Here is an 18,193-nt window from a genome sequence, read left to right on the forward strand (position 1 = left end):
ATAAAAACAAAATTGGGAAAAAAACAAAAAAAATTGGATGTTAGCATTTATCAATATATGGTTCCACATTTTACTTAGAGTAGGATTGGTTCAATGAACACTAATACTTATACTCTTGTGGTACATATTTTCTATAACATATATAGGCACCCCTCAGATATATTGCAGGTTCTGTTCTAGACCACCACATAAAGCAAATATTTTTATAAAGTGAATCAAATAATTTTTTTTGGTTTCCCAGTGCATATAAAAGTTATGTTTAAACTATTATACTGTAGTCTATTAAGTGTGCACCAACATTATTTCTAAGAGAACAAGGTACATACCCCAAGGAAAAAATACTTTTTTGCTAAAATATGCTAAACATCGCCTGAGCTTACAGTGAGTTGTGATCTTTTTGGTGGTGAAGAGTCATAGAGGTTGATGACTGCTGACTGCTCCTGGTGGTGGTTGCTGAAGGTTAGGGTAGCTGTGGCAGTTTCTTAAAATAAGAGAACACTGAAGTTTGTTGCATCAGTTGACTCCTCCTTTCACAAATGATTTCTCTGTAGCATGCCATGCTGTTTGATAGCACTTTATCCGCAGTAAAACTTCTCTCACAATTGGAGTCGATCCTCACAAACCCTGCTGCTGCTTATCAACTAAGTTTATGTAGTAGTCTAACTCTTTTGTTGTCATTTCAACAATCTTCACAGCATCTTTACCAGGAATAGATTCCATCTCAGGAAACCACTTTCTTTGTTCATCCATAAGCATAAGAAGCAACCCCTCATTCGTTCAGGTTTGATCTTGAGATTGCCCTGATTCAGTCCCTGATCTAATCCTCGTTCTCTTGCTCTTTCCACCACATCTGCAGTTTCTTCCTCCACTGTAGTCGGGTACCTCTCAAAGTCATCCATGAGGGTTGGAAGCCACTTCTTCCAAGCTCCTGTTTATGTTGATATTTGGACCTCATCTCATGAATCGTGAATGTTCTTAATGGTATTTAGAATAGTGAATCCTTTCCGGGTTTTCATTTTATTTTGCCCAGATCCATCAGAAGAATCACTGTCTACGGCACCTAGCCTTATGAAATGTATTTCTACCTGAAAGTCAGAATTACTCATTGATCCATGGACTGCAGAATGGATCAGGCATGAAAACAACATTAATCTGGTTGTACCTCTTCATCAGAGCACTTGGATGACCAAGTGTATTGGCAGTGAGTAGTAATACTTTGAAAATAATCTTTTCGTGAGCAATAGTTCTCAACGGGGGACTTAAAATAGTCACTAAACCATGTTGTAAACAGATACGCTACCCTCCAGGCTTTGTTTTTCAATTTGTAGAGCATTTGCAGAGTGGATTGAACATAATTCTTTATGGCCCTAGGAATTTTGGAAGGGTACAGGAGCACTGGTCTCAACTTGAAGTCTTCAGATGCATTTGTCCCTGACAAGAGAGTCATTTGAAGCTTTGGAAGGCAGGCTTTGACTTCTCCTTTAGATATAAAACTCCTAGTATCTTCTTCCAGTAGAAGCCTACTCCATCTCCACTGAAAATTTTTTGTTGAGTGTAGCCTTCTTCATGACTTATCTTAGTTAGTCCTGGAATGTGCTGCAGATTCTACGTCATCACATGGCCTTTCACCTTGCAGGCTTTTGTGTTTGGAAATGGCTTTTGTATTTATACCTCATGATCCAACCTCTGTTAGCTTCACCTTGTCTTCTGCAGGTTCCTCACCTCCCTCAGCCCTCGTAGAATCGAAGAGTTAGGGCCTTGCTCTGGGTTAGGCTTTGGCTTAAAGTAATGTTGTGGCTGGTTTGATTTTTTTTGTCCAAACACTAAGACTTTCTCTATATCAACAGTAAGGCTATTTTGCTTTCTTATCCTCATGTGTTTGAGAGAGTGGCACTTTCATTCCCTTCAAGAACTGTTTCTTTGTATTCACATCTTGGATAATTGTTTGGCCCAAGAAGACAAGGCTTTGTCACTAAACTTAATCATTTCTAGCTTTTGATTTAAAGTGAGACATGCAACTCTTCCTTTCACTTGAACACTTAGAGGTCATTGCAGGGTTTTTTGTGTGTTTGTTAAGTTTTTATTTAAATTCCAGTTAGTTAACATCCAGTATAATATCAGTTTCAGGTCTATAATATAGTGATTCAACACTTCCATATAGTATCTGGTGTGCATCACAACAAATCATTGTAGGGTTTTTAGTTGGCCTAATTTCAGTATTGTTCTATCTCAGGTAAAAGGCAGGCCTGAGGAAAAGGCGACAGAGAGGGAATGGCCACTCGGTGGAACAGTCAAAACACACAGTTATCAATTAAGCCATCATCTTATACGGGTGTCGTTCATGGTGCCAAAACAATTATTAGTCACATCAGAATCACTGGGCATAGATCACTACAACAGATATAATAATGAAAGTTTGAAATATTGTGAGAATTACTAAAATGTAAGACACAGATTTAAAATGAACAAATGCTGTTGGAAAAAGTCACCGATTGACTTGCTTAACTCAGCATTGCCACAAATCTTCAATTTGTCAATAGCACAGAATCTGCAAAGCACAATACAGTGAAGCACAATGCAATGAGATATAACTGTATTTTTTATATTACTTGACAGGTAATTATAATTCTTCAATGATGCTGTTTTTATTTTGGTGTATTTATTCAGCATTATTTCCGTTGTAGTAATTGTTTAATGGACATACACAATAAGAGACTTCTGAAAAGACCTAAGGAGAAAAAACACTACACTAAAAAAACTTATTGCCTTAGAGAAAATTATATTTTATAAAAATTATTTTTATCCCTCAGGTAATATTTTATTCTAAAAATTGTATACTAGTACATATTCTTTGACTTTTCTTAACCATACTTCTTGGTTGTATCAGGCAGGAAATAACGGATTAGCCTTTTGAAAGAATTAACATCAAACCTAAATTTATACATTACCAAGGAATACCACCTCCCCTTTTCCAGAATGGACTTCTGCATATATCAATATGTTATATAATATTATATAATTAGTACAGTGTAGTGTTTTGTGTTTTTTAGAGATCAATTTTATTTTGAGAACTCATTGAAATACAACTAAAATAAATAACCAACAAAGTTCTAAGTAAAAGCACTAACCAAATAGCTAAATCTATATAATTCTAAATGAAAGTGTATTTTCTTCCTGTTGGTTCTTTCAAATGCACTTACATTTTACTAAAACATATACACTGAGCCACTGATACCCTGTATTTTTAAATAAAGGTACAGAAATGTTGAGATACAGTTGGTCTCTATCTACCCCAAGAAACAGATGGAACTTATTCCAAGAGTAACTGGGATGTGCATTGAATTTTAGGTTATAGACACCAGGAAGTAGAGCTGTACCATCATCACTCTCCAGAGAAAAGGTTACTGTTAGAATTGGGCAAATCTGACTGAAAATAATATACATCTTAGAAATACCACAGCTAGTTGAACAGCTCCAAAATGCAGCATCAATGATGTGATAGGAGGCATTTTGTAAGATTTTAATCAATTTTAATTTAATTATTTAATTTTCAATACACAGCAATAGTTCTTTGAACACTTACTACCCATCTGTAGGTATGTTGTATCTTTTGGTTTAAAAAAAAGACAAACAGTTTTTTAAGTCTCTTATGGTTTGGCTCCCTCCCTAACTTTTTTTTTTCCCTGCCCCTCCCCCCATGGTCTTATGTTAAGTTTCTCAGGATCCACATAAGAGTGAAAACATACGGTATCTGCCTTTCTATGTATGACTTATTTCACTTAGCATCACACTCTCCAGTTCCATCCACGTTGCTACAAAAGGCCATATTTCATTCTTTCTCATTGCCACGTAGTACTCCATTGTGTTTATAAACCACAATTTCTTTATCCATTCATCATTTGATGGACATTTAGGCTTTTCCATAATTTGGCTATTGTTGAAGGTGCTGCCATAAACATTGGGGTACAAGTGCCCCTATGCATCAGCACTCCTGTATCCCTTGGGTAATTTCCTAGCAGTGCTATTGTTCTTAAAAACTGAGAATAAACAGGGTTGATGGGGGGCGGGAGGGAAGGAAAGTGGGTGATGGGCATTGAGGAGGGCACCTGTTGGGATGGGCACTGGGTGTTGTATGGAAACCAATTTGACAATAAATTTCATATTAAAAAAAATAAATGCTAGGGAACAAATAAATAAATAAATAAAATAAATAAATAAATAAAAACAAAAAAAAACCCATTGGTTTTAGTTTTGAATGTTTCTTTTCTTTCTTTTGTTCTCCTTCTTTTTTTTCAGATGACTCGAGAACAATACATACTAGCAACACAACAAAACAACCTGCCAAGGGCTGAGAATGCACAACTTTACCCAGTGGGGATTTATGGATGGCGAAAGAGGTGCTTATACTTCTTTGTCCTTCTGCTGTTGGTTACCATGATAGTTAACTTAGCCATGACAATATGGATATTGAAAGTGATGAATTTCACCGTGGTAAGTACCACCATGATTTTATACCTACTGCTTTTGGTTCAAAGACAATACAGTGCTGTTATTTTTATTTTTTATTGAAAGTTATTTTTCTTAATCTTTACTAGTATGTGTCTTGAAATTCCAAAGACTGTCATGTATTATTTTAAGACTACATTCAGTATGTATCCGTGACACATGTATGATATTACTATCTGCCATTTAAGTATGGGAAATTGAGATCATGAGCAAGTTAGAAAACTTTCAACCTATAAGCTTGAACTATTGCTTGCTAAACCTGGTAATGTAGGAAATGAGTTGTTTAGAGATGATATTTCATATTAAAATTAATATTAAATATCACAAGTACCCTTAAAATACTTTGCACAGAGTACTTACCTTCCTCCCTATGCTTTCTGTGTAACATACTGCATGATCAAATCTAAACTCAGGAATTTCTCCTGGGCCACATGGACCAATGTATGTAATTGTCACCAGATGGTGATCTCATTTTTTGGAGCACAAGCATGGTAAATATAAAACCAGAAATTAAATCACTCTTTCATGAAAAGTAATAATATAAAATAATTATATAACTCATCAATGAATTTTGCTTTAATTTTGTATGTGTACAATAAAACTATGAGCATGACTTATCTGGGAAAAATTAGCCACTTCAGGAAAGTCTAGTTGAGCTCACTTCATATTTTCTGGCTAAATTCTTAAATTTTTCGACTCTGCCTTTAAAGCTTTCTGCCTTTGCTTAAAGACTTCAGATATCTTCACATTGAAGCAGGTATCTTACACTTGCTGACTAGACTGCTGTTAATCCTTAGAACTCTGCGTCCTCAGGGGCAAGTATAAAGCTGGCTGTTTAACTTCACTGATCTCTGTGTACTGGGCTGTTGCTACTGCTTTTCTTTTCTTTTCTTTTTTTTTTAAACTCTACAGTGTATTGACTTAGCCAAAAGTACTTTCTTTCTGAGTTCACTAACATGCAATTCTAACTTGAAACAAAATCTTAAAAGGGAAAATGAGCCCAGCATCTGTCCATAGTGTAGGACGCTGCAGTTGTGTGCAAAGACCCTGGGAAAGCAGGTGGCCTAGCCTTCCGGAGAGGAAAAACTATAACTGTACAAGTCATGACAGAAGAGCATATGTTCACGGAGTAAAATGAGCTGAGCAAGGGTTCCATTTCTCTGATACGGTGCAAATTTTGAAGGGTATTCATCAAAAAGTAAAAGAAAAAAAAAAGAAAAAAAAAAGGCAAAAGTTGAGCAGAACTCAGTATGTTCCAGGATTAGAGAAAATGACTATATCCTAGCAATGGACATGTGTTCAGGGTCACTGATCAAGGTCTGTGAGTCTGTGGGTGGCTAAAGGTGGAACTGGGGGCTACTAGACAAATTATTTCTTTAAGAGACTCTCTGTTAATACATCTGAACTGTTCCTTTGTCCCAAGAGTTGGCTCAGTGTCCCCCACCCCCACAATTGGGAATATTTTGGCATAGATTATACCAATTCTACTCCTATTCTTTTTGTTCTGAGTTCTGCTCCTGTCTCCCTTACCAATGTCCGTGCTCCGTTAATGATTCCTTTACCACATTATCAGGGGCAATGTGTATAACTCTGAAGATTCTTTTATGTGTTTTTGACTATCAGCCAAATTAGCAGTTGCTGACAGCAATTTCTTTAACCTCATTTTTCTTAACAAAACAAAACAAAGAAAAATCACTTTGAAAGAAATAAAGACTATAACTTTCTCCAAGATTTGAAATTTCAAACATTTGATCATCTCTTCCAGTGAGCATCTTTCTAAAGCTCATGAAAGTTGTGATCAACTCTCTCACTTCAGGAGTCTTTTTTCTATCCAGTAACCAGGCTTTCAGATTCAAGCCCTGTATATTTCTCAAGCATATTTAAATTAATTAAGAAAATAAACTTAAATGCATAATTACATGGCTGCATGGATCAGGCTCCCAATACCTTGCCTCATGCTGAGGTCAAAGCTGGATAAGCCATTCAAGGGAAATAATTGAAACAGTCACCTTTGTCCTCAGGATCCATGCCGGCCTCAGGGTTTCTGTCACCTGTGGTGCTATCTAATTTGAACCTCAGCTGCCCAATATGTATGTCAACATATTCCTGGGGATAAGGAAAAGGAGTTTATTTTCATAAGAGTTTTGGTATTTATTTATTTATTTATTTATTTATTTATTTATTTATTTATTTATTTATTTATTTATTTATTTAAGGATCTTTCTTTCTTTCTTTCCACAATGTTACTTTTTTAATAATCAAAATAGAAGGCTATGTGTTCTTCAGGCTCGGAAGCTATTTGTATATAAGTGACATAATTCATGTAAGTGAAACATGAAGTAATTATTGAGTCAAGATAATCTCTGTAAGGTAATATATTCTACATCTCAGTGTAGTAATTCATGATTGTCTAGTGAAATTCTGCATTACTTGAATAGTTGCTGGGTTTAGCAGTTCTGAATACGGCACACCAGATTAAGTTGTATGAATTTGAAAAGTGAAATAATTTGTAATCCTCTTATATTAGAGCAGTAACAAAATCAATTTTATGTTTTCACTGGTACATTATGATTGTATCTATCTCTAGAGTGAATACCTGACACCATTTGCCATACTATTATCACAAGAGGTAGTAAATGATGTGTAAATTTGTTTGGGGTGTATTACTGATTTACACAAAATGTATTTCTCTTTCTTTATAACTGTTTCCATACAATCCATGGAAATATGTGGCTGTTAAAATCTTTTATTTCAGCAGACTGGGCACGTTATTGTTACCAAAATATTGTGGTTTTGTTTTGTTTTGTTTCGTTTTGTTTTGTTTTTGCACAGCAGGGGTAGCTGCCAATCTGTTTTATGATGTTTCATGGAGTCTATCATTCTGACTAATATTATACATGATCTGTACGGTTGATATGACCTTATTCTGTTTCTTATTTTGTGGAAAATAAGATCACACAGCTGCTAAGATACCCAGGTGCAGAGAATCAAGAAAACGGAAATTAGTTTATACTACAGGGTGAAAGGCTTAGGACAGATAAACACTACAATTTCCTGTCTGTGAGAGTTGGTAAATGTAGGAATGACTTGTAGAAGGAGATTGTGAAACTTCATTCTCTCAAGATCAGTATAACCCAATTACGTGTTTTTGTTGTTGTTGTTGGTTGGTTGGTTGGTTGGTTGGTTGGTTGGTACAATAGCTATCTGGTTCAATATAAATGGACTAGTTTAGAAGATCTGTCGAATCTAGGCATCCTGATAAGGCAATATTCTTTTCTTGGCTCAAGTGCTCATCCTAAATAAGTTTGTTCTGTATTTAAAAATTGAAAATTGATATAATATTCATTTTAATCACGAGTACCAGGTAAATGTTGGTGGCCTCAATTGCAACTTCATTTGATTGGGTATGTTAACTAGCCATCAAAAGAAGAATGGGAAAATAAATGCCGTTTATTAAGCAAAGAGGGTGAGGAAAGTCATGAATGTTGTGACTGAGAGGTCATGAATGCCCAGATATGGGTAATAATTGGAACAATCAATCAATTGAACAATTTGGGAAAAAAAATCTTAGAAACTTGTGATCAGTGTGATGAATATTAGTTGAAAGGACATCCCACAAGACGTAGGGCTGAGTATCATATTCTTTTAGGATTAAAAAGGACCTGAGAGATTTTTAGTTCAGCCATCCACACACTACTAGAGGCCACTCTGTATATTCCCTCAGTTTGGTCACTCAGATTGAGGGAACCCTCAATTGGATAAACCCTCCTTTGGATAAAACCCCTCCTTTGCTTAAACCCTCCTTTGGATAAAAAAAAATTCGCATTAAATCACTGGGTAGTTGTACTGCTATTTAACATCTTGATATTTTGTTGCAGTCTCTCGTATATTACTCCAATCATGGGATACTAGTTCTGTTCTTTCAAACTGACATGAATGTATTATTTTATCCAGAGCACGGTTTGTTCTAATATACACATACACACACATACGTATGTTCCTACACAAATACACACCTATGTATATATACATATACAAATTCACATACAGTATACACATACATAAACTTAACATAGTCACATCTAGGATATATATTGTATGTAGATAAATATTCTAGATCTTTATTAAAATAGATATACATTCTCTATGTAATATATATGTATATTTCTTTTAATATCTAAACATCAGAATAAGTTAAGAGAAATTCTTTTTTTAATTATTTTTTATTTAAAAATTTTTTTAATGTTTATTTTCGAGAGAGAGACAGAACATGAGTGGGGGAGGGGCAGAGAGAAAGGGAGACACAGAGTCTGAAGCAGTTTTCCGGCTCTGAGCTGTCAGCACAGAGCCCGACATGGGGCTTGAACCCACCAATCATGAGATCATGACCTGAGCCAAAGTCAGAGGCTTAACCTAATGAGCCACCCAGGCATCCCTAAGTAAGAGAAATTCTTATGCAGTCACTTTGTCTTCTTTAGTTGCCATTTGCCTTTATTTCAAATATTATCTCTACTACATTATTATCATTATATGTCTCTAAGACTATTAACATTTTTAAGATATCTTTCTGTTTATGACCATTGGCCAGAGAGTTACTGATATATTTTATCATACTTTGTTTTCTTTTAGTGTACCTTTCTAAAGTTAAGAGACAGTACACACATCACTGTATTCGGTTTTCTGCTCTCCTACTGGTTTTACAGCTAAAAACTCTAAAAGATAGTTTTGGGAAGTATGAAATAACACACATTTGCTAAGTATTCAGCCCTGTGCTCTACTACGTTGGTAAATGAAGTGTCACATATTCCCATCTCACTCGTGTGAGTATTCTTTTGTTTTTTGTTTTTGCTTTTGTGTTTTTTTTTTTTATCTTCATCATTAACCCAGTGGCATGTCATCCATAGCCATTATTGATTTACCTAAGATGGCTAAAGTACACTTGCAGTACGCTATCATTTGTTAGTGTGTCCATCACCAGACTTGTTACTCCACAGTTTTCTTCATTTTACTCTTCAATGGAACCATGAGGTCAGAATAAATGTTTCTATCACTGTATATCTAGCCAGTTCGTATATTTATCAAAGCTGTGTCCCCACACCAAATGTATTTAATTTCTTACCCAGAATCTATGGACATATACAAGGTGTGTGGGAAGCTTCAGTATGAAATATGAAACTGATGTTTCATTGCTTTTTTCTTCTCTCCTTACCATGCTTATCACAGATTGTTTCTCTGTATATGACTATGTTCATATACATAGATAGAATATAAGCTTCATAGAGCTCAGGGTTTTTGACCCTTTTTGCATTGTTGTATTCCCAAGGCAGAGGACAGTGCCTGACAGGTAATTAGCTCTTAATATGTTTTTGTGGAATAAATATCTGTCTTCAACATTACCTGCATTGAAAGCTAGTTAACTCTTCACTTCACTATGATTTGTGCCCTTCCAAAAACCTGCTCTAGCTGGGATGGATTGATAAAAAGACTATGAGTTGTCCTAGGTCTCTTTGTGGCTGTTTCAGGTCTCATAAGCACACGATATGGTTCTGTGGACTATAGAGGGGTTTTTATTAACATCTACATTGAAAAAGCAGTTTCGTGTTCTGAACACCAAGTTTAATAATTCCCTGAAGCCCCTGCATTTAAACCCAAACATTTGAGGGAGACAGGACCAATCTTGATTATCCATATCGGTAGTACAGAGAATTGCCATTATTAACACTTTAGTTTATTTAATATGAAATATTTTATCCTACAAAAGAATATACATGTAATGTATATTTGAACCATTAATAATAGTAGCAATAGCAATAATAAACAATAAAATGAACACCTGTGCCACCATCACCCAGCAGGAAAAATAAATCCCTAACTATGTCTAGAAAGAACTATGACCCTAAGTGTTTTTCTTGCTTTTATTTGGTTGCATGTATGTATATGTGCATATAAACCTCACACTGTATACTGTTTTACATTAAGGTAACTATTATTTACCTTAATAAATGCTTGCGAGAGTTATCTCTGTTCGTGTATGTAACTGCATTGTACTTATTACTGCTGAAGATTTCACTGAATGAACATACCTTATTTATTTTATTTATAAATCCTCTTTTTGAGTTGTTTTCAGTGATTTTGGTTACTTAATTTGTTCTCACAAACAATGATCCTCTGAACATTCTTATATATTGATAATTGTGGTTGCTCACATACACGAGTTTTTCTATAGGTTCTAGAGTCTTGAGTGTGTGTCTATAAATACTGACTTTTAAATAATTTTTCCCCAAAGGGATTGAATCAGCTTATATTACCACCAGCACCCTGTAAGGGTTGCTTTTGTTTTCCTCTCCTCTTAGCAGAGATGTGCCAGCTAAATTGTTACTTCTTAAGCTACAAGTCTGACACCCAACTGCCTGATAAAGACCCTCCTTATTTATTGGTTTGCTTAGGGGTCCCTTCCTGACAGATTTATTCCTGTATCTTTTTTTATTCGTGTATCTTATCTCTGTGATAGTACTTACTATGTTGCATTAGATATATAATCATGGTTCATCTCAATATAGACTCTTTCCTTCTACCAATTTCCCCCAAGTCCTGATGCAGGCAGGCTGGGTCCAAGAACCCAGGAGAGGGTCCCACAGGATCAACCAAGAAGATTGTTGGCTTCACGCAGGATAGAAATCAAACGTGAGCTAGAGAAACTGAAAACAGTTTATTGAACAGCGTGAATGACAGGTAGAGATTAGCAGAGAGAGTGTCCGGGAGACTGGAGAAGGAGAAAGGAATGAGTCTCGTCAGTGCTTGGGGCCAGAGGTTTGTATTAGAAAAGGGTCTAGGGTACCTGCCCCTCCAGGAGTGTAGGATAGGGTCCAATCAAAGGCGAGTGTCAGGTGAATAGGTACTATTCCACAAATTACCAAAGGTGGAGGTGGTGATGCCAGCATCAGCCCAGATTTGTCTGGCTCGTCTTAGATGTTATCAGGTGTTTGGGGCCTAGGACAAAACCCAGAGAATGATTAACTTTTTTGCTTCCCCCTTGAAGTGGGAACATAGCTTCTTGGGCTTAGAGACAAAATATGGAACATGGGTAAATGGGCCTACCAGAAACACAGCAGAGACAGAGCCTTTGGAAAAGGCTTCATCTTCCCTCTTTTGGTGCCAATAACGCGGGGATTCCTCAAAGAGCAGAGCTGGTTTTATATTGTCTTATTTATCTTGGTAGCATGGCCAGGCACCTACTAGGTGGCGATACACTGTTTTTGGTTGACTTTTTGTAACTTTAAAAAGTCGAGATTCACTTTGAGTAGAGGGAGCCTCAAATTGAATGTCTTAATGTTTCCACTTGTTCTTTCTGTAAAACTGCTTCAGATCCCAGTTGGTTTCTGTTTTTATGTCCAGGCTTTTGTCTGTAACTGAAATCTCACCCTCCCGCATTAAGACAGTGGCATTCCTCAAGTCTTTTCACATATTTCAGCCATGGTGACCAGCTTCCCCTAACAGGAAGACAAGCATAGCATACTTTCTCCCAGAATCCCAAGGCCCTTACGTAAGAAGATGTTTTTTCAGGAAAAATATAGTCCCTTGAAGCTCCGAATACTAGTTCTGACTTATTCCCTCAGGAGTGACTACAGTAACAATCCTAGTGTTTTCTTTTTCATGGACAAAACAAAAAACAAACAAAAAACAAACCTTGTATTTTATGTAAAAATACTCTTTTTTTAAAAATTTTTCAACGTTTATTCATTTTTCAGAGACAGAGACAGAGCATGAGTGGGGAAGGGGCACAGAGAGGGAGACACAGAATCCAAGGCAGGCTCCAGGCTCTGAGCCATCAGCACAGAGCCAGAGGCGGGGCTCGAACTCACAGACTGCGAGATCATGACCTGAGCTGAAGTCGGTCACTCAACTGACTGAGCCACCCAGGCACCCCAAAAATATTCTATTTCTATCCTATCCTACTTCATCATCTCTGAGGCAAGATCTGTCAGTAATGAAGAGGTGCCATAGGCTGGCAGTTACTTGTATATTACCACCAAATCCCAGAACTTTTGTGCCATCACTTGTTTATGGTCCCTCCAGAAAAAGTAATCAGACCTTCGGGCATGAGAGAAAATGACTGTGTGTTTCCTGACTTCCTCTTTTGGGCGGGCGCCTGCTGCTGTGGAGCCTGGGCCTGCTCACGATAATCACACAAAACGGCCCCAAATGCCTCTTCACTGAACAGTTGAAATCAATGGAGCATTAAGATTTCCTAGAGACATTTGTTCATCCAACTTGGTGTTAGGTGTAGGATACTTGCGATTTGCCGAATTTACTTTGATTAAAAAAACACACACACATAAGCACAACAAACAAAATACACACTAATTTTAATCTAATGTCCAGTTACTGAAAGAAAGAGGATGGGAGTCAGTAACAGCCTAAAGTAGAAAAGGCAATAGTTTTTATTCAAGTGGCCCACAAGGGCAAAAGTAGGGGATGTGGGTTCCGTCATGTGTCTTTCTCACAGCATTGTTATAAAACATGGACTCACAATCAGATTTGGGAAAAAATTAAGAAAGTCTGAACCTTATACTCTTTCTGGTAAGCATTCATTCCTCTCAAAACCTGCATACAGTTTTGTATATGCAACACTTAAGACCATCAAATGAATTTATTCTTATTCATAAGTGTTATATAACCAGGGAAAACACTTGAGTGTCTCCTACCTGCTAGTGTGGTATTTTTCCGTAAAAAATTGGTGTCGATAGCAGGATCTCCTTAGACTGCCAGTACTGACAAAACACCTCTCATCATTTGTCAGGCCATGGTGAAAAGAATGAACTTTGAACCCAAATCCTGTTTTTGGCAGTTATTAGCTGTGTCACCTTTGGCAAGTTATCTAAACAATGGCTCAGTTTCATACTCTGTCAAATGGATACATTATAATTTTTTCCATGAGATTATTATAGACATCAAAACAATTAAAATAATGACAGATCTTCAGAAATGCCTGGCACATCCTGACAGCCATCTAAGGCTTTGCTGGTATTGTTACCCTTACTCATTTCTGCTGTTCCAGCTTCACAGTTCTTCCAGCCATCATGTGGGTGAACTTAATTCTTTCTATTAAAGTTGAGTCTAAAACTGTCCTAGAAAGATGAAAGGACCTTGATTCCATGTGCAATCATAAATAAATAATATAAGTGACGGTGTTTATAATTTTGTTCATGCTAAACATATGCATAGAGGCTAAGAGCATGAGCCTTTGAACCAGGCTGGTTCACGTTCCGGCTCCCTCACTGCTGGTCAGTGGCATGACCTTGTGCAAGTTACTTAGCCTTCTAACTCCAGTTTCTTCACTTGTAAATGGTCTGTGGTGTTGACCTATAATTAAGTCTGGTTTATATGATACATTTTATCAGAGAAAATGCTTTATTTCCTTAGGACAATCAAGGGATAATAAAGATTTCTTTTGAAATTACGATTTAATGCTCAGATATAAAAAAGTATTTTTAGAACTTATAGGAGGAACTGTTCAGCTGTCAAACATCATAGTTATTTTAGCGGTTTTGTTTGTTTGTTTTTGAAAACCTGCATTACCTTAAAGTGGGGACTCATTTACCAGAGAGAGCTAATCTCCTTTTTGAACAATTTGGGGAAAAAATTGTAATTAACATTAAGTGGATGATAGAGGGGGATGTCTGTTTTTAGTCCTAAATGTTCTGAGCGTCTTTTATGTTCAGAGTTTTAAATTACTATCTGATTGAGACATTGTATTCTGAATTGTTTTTATAACATCCTGAATTATAACCTTAGGCTATAACCTCTAGATAGGAGAGTGAAATTAAGATATTTATTTATTTAATATGTAGTTTGTATTCAGCAAGATGATGTGCTGTATAGACCAGTCCTTAATGAATTTCACAACAACTCTGCAGAGTAGATACTCTATCCCCTTTGACAGTGAAAGACACACAAGCCTAGGGAAATTCTATAAACTTCCCAAATGTCACATTGATGAGCAAGGTTAGAAGCATGGGCTACACAGTTTTAAAGTTCATGTTCTTTTCACCACCTTTCGTTGCATTCATGTTGTCAAATTTAAATTTAAAGAGTTCAGTATTCTTCAGTAAATGATTTACTTCTCTGTCTACCTCAGTGCATTCATACAACACTATTAAATATATAACTATGACATCATGGCTTGTCAATTACATTTGAATCTGTTGGACCAAGGATACCTCAATTCCCTAAACTCTTATTAATTTAATGGGAAAATATACCTAGTGTCTCATAGTCAGTAATTAGAACAGTGAAAAATTCCTCTGTAAGTTCTGAACATGCCTACACTTTTGATTTTGGCAGAGCGAGCCTGAGGTTTCATTTCTGGATAGAGCACTGGTGCTTATTAATGGCACCTTTATAAAAGAGGCAGTGATTTTCATAAAGGCAGTTTCGTGACTGTGTTCCAAGCTTTGCTCTGCTTAAACTATATTTTGCTGAGGAGTAAGTAATTGGCCATGAAGACACCACTCTGATGGTGATTTAGGGTTACAGCTCTTGTCTCCCTTTTGGGCCTGCCAGTTCCATTTTCCCAATTAATCCCTCTGTGCATGAATCATGGTGCCCTGCCCCCCAAGCCACGATGGGCCACTGCTTTCAGTGGCACCATGGTCACATCGAGGGGGTGTACCGGCCGTGAGGGCCTGCCTGCTGGAGAACCATCCAGCCTGCACCACCTCTCAGTGTGGTGTGTGGATTTATTACAAAATTGATGAGAGTGAATGATATAGTTAATGTTGCAAGACTGTTTCCATTATAGCCCTCTGTTTGTACCTCCTCATAATTTTCTGACAAATTGTCCCTCTCAGATGGAATCTTTCATGCTTAGTCTTAGCCCAGCAGTACATTTTCTATCCCTGACTTTATAAAGAAAAATTTAGTCATTTTTATCCAAGTTCAAACAAGTACCAGGTAGTAGTTCTTTTTACCGAAATAAACTACAAAAACCATGACATAACATAAATCATAAATTGTGTGCATCACGTGCAAAATGAAAGTACATTAGACTACTAGGTATTTGCAGGAGAAAATAAGGAATTGATAACATTAGTTATTGAATGAAAAGTTGAGAAAGTACAGACTTGTGAGTTTATATGTTTAATAAATTGTATATTGTAGAGAGCTGGAAATGACTTCAATTCAGTGCCCTAATTTTATATAGAGAGAATGGAAGTCCAGAAAGATAAAATCATTCACCTATGTGGGTGACTCATACCCAGAACATAAAATGTGTTAGATCAGATTGAACTTAAGGTAGTATGTTTTATATGTGTGCTTACTTGCACAAATAATAGCACATAGTGCGTCTTACAAGACGTAGGAAATTTGGGGATGATTTTAAGTAAAAATGAAATAATGGAATACCTGAGTGGCTCAGTTGGTTAAGCACCTGACTTCAGCTCAGGTCAAGATATCACGGTTTATGAATTCAAGCCCCGCATCCGGCTCTGTGCTGACAGGGCAGAGCCTGCTTCAGATCTTCTGTCTCCCTCTCTCTCTGCCCCCTCCCACTCACATACACACGTGTGCTCTCCCTTCTCAAAAATAAATACACATTTAAAAATTACTAAAAAATGAAATAATGGTAATTATCTTAAGGTTTAATGCTTTGCTATTTTGTAACAATAAAAGTAAACATTTGCTTTTCAGAAGCATACTTGAAATGTCATATTTGTTGTTTCCAAGCAAATAAAATATTATTTTCATAAAATTAATCTTATTGGACAGGAATTCATATGGATTGATTAATTTAAATAATATCACCATAAACTTTCTATTCACTAGTTTGTAAACTTATCCAGGACCATATATATATTAATACTACATAATAAATTGGTAAATAGTTTAATATTTAGTTTTAAATACTTGTGAAAATTCACCATTAAAGTGCCCTTGCATATAAGTACACTGTGTTGGAAACTATTTATGTCAGGTGATGGCTATCAGCTTTGGGGTAGCCCACTATGTTCTTCCCAAAGCATGAGTGATGATCCATAAAATATCTCCAAGTGTGTTCAACTGTACTTCAATGTGCCTTATAAATTCTGTAACTGAATAATGTCAGTAGAGAGTAAAATACTTATTTTCTTACAATTCACCTATTTTTGCCATCCATAATTTTTGTATATTTCTGGGTTTAAGAGATTTTGAAATATGCTAAGCCCCTGTCACCTCTCCTATCCCCTTTATTCTTTTTTGATCTCGGGCTTGACTTAAACCAAACTACAGAAGCACTGTCCATTTGTTAAAAGTTTTATATAAGCCAACAAGTTTATGTCATGATGCCAGTTTTAGTCAGAGGAGGGAAGCATAAAACTTAAATAAAAATGTAACCCACATATGCATGTATGTGTGTGTGTGCATTACCAAAAGAATTATTTATTTTCTTTATTTTTTAAATGTTTGTTTATTTTTAAGAGAGAGAGACAGAGTGTGAGTAGGCAAGGGGCAGAGAGAGAGGGAGACACAGAATCCAAAGCAGGCTCCAGGCTCCAAGCTGTCAGCACAGAGCCTGATGTCGGGCTCAAACTCACGAACTGTAAGATCATGCCCTGAGCCAAAGTCAGATGCTTAACCAGGTGAGCTACCCAGGTGCCTCAGCCAATATTCATTAGTCTCTAAAATATGAAATTAAAAAGCAATACAGGTTGCTTAAACAATGTTTAAAATGTGTATATCTCCACTGTAATATGCAGTTTACTCTAGCCCATGGTAAATTACAATCTTATAAATTGAATTTTATTTTTCAGTTCACCTACTTTATTTTTTTTTCTATCATGCTTCATTTCTGATTGATGACTTAAAAGTAATATTAACTGTATAGCTGTCTAGGAGCTCTAGTTCGTAAGCAGAAAAATAAAATAAAAAAATTAAAATAAAATAAAGTAAAAATTAAAATTGAATAAAATTAAATTAAATACCCAGATTTCTAGAAAAGCTCTTATAAATTTATTTAAAATATGTGAATACCTGGGTCTTCAAAGAAACTAGAAATTGGTGTTAATAAGGAAACGGGAAAAGTATTCATGCAACACTATGTTAGGTGCTATGTATATTTTGTCTTACAAAATATATTCCTATTTAATGTATATTATCTCTATTTTTAAAGAAAAATTCTTGCCCAATTTCTTGTAATTAAAAAGTGACTGAGTTAATATGTGAATATTTGTTTCCCTAATAGCAGATCCCATGTGCTCCACTTACTCAGCAATCATTCTACTGTTGGTATTATTCACAAGCCACTGTAGCCAAAAGACAATGTTTATATAGGCCATATTCTACTATTTGACAATATTTTAATAAGTGCCTGTGTAAGTCCCCACACAGTGTTATAGGGCATGATTTTGAATAGTTTGTGCTTAATTTTGGATTAAGATAAGGTTATTCATTTGACATCTATTAGTTTATATTCTGTTGCTCTATTTTTTCTTTTGATTCATTATATTCGTAGTGCATGCATTATAACCAAACTACAGAACAATGACACTTTCTATAACTTTTTCTGTCATCTGTACAAATAAAAAGTGGTCCCTAACATGAGTACCTGATTTCTTCTAAGAAATTATAGACATGCTCAATTTTTTTTATGTATTCACAGGCATTTTAAAGAGGTATGATGTTATCAGTGATCCGTTGCTACAAGACT

General features: G+C 35.9%; 1 protein-coding gene across 4 annotated transcripts in view; it reads left to right on the forward strand.

Annotated features, from left to right (window-relative positions):
• The window catches only part of SGCZ (sarcoglycan zeta), a 749,844-nt gene that overhangs the window by 264,738 nt on the left and 466,913 nt on the right, over window positions 1-18,193 (forward strand). For 3 of the 4 annotated variants that reach the window (XM_027077262.2, XM_053216358.1, XM_027077264.2), the window contains exon 2: window positions 4,297-4,491. In XM_027077262.2, coding sequence (XP_026933063.1) covers window positions 4,297-4,491 — 195 coding nt within the window. Of the gene's footprint in view, window positions 1-94; window positions 1,202-4,296; window positions 4,492-18,193 lie in introns of those variants that run through there. The other variant, XM_027077263.2, reaches the window with a different exon arrangement.

This window comes from Acinonyx jubatus, chromosome B1 (genome assembly GCF_027475565.1).
Source record: "Acinonyx jubatus isolate Ajub_Pintada_27869175 chromosome B1, VMU_Ajub_asm_v1.0, whole genome shotgun sequence".
Taxonomy (NCBI): domain Eukaryota; kingdom Metazoa; phylum Chordata; class Mammalia; order Carnivora; family Felidae; genus Acinonyx; species Acinonyx jubatus.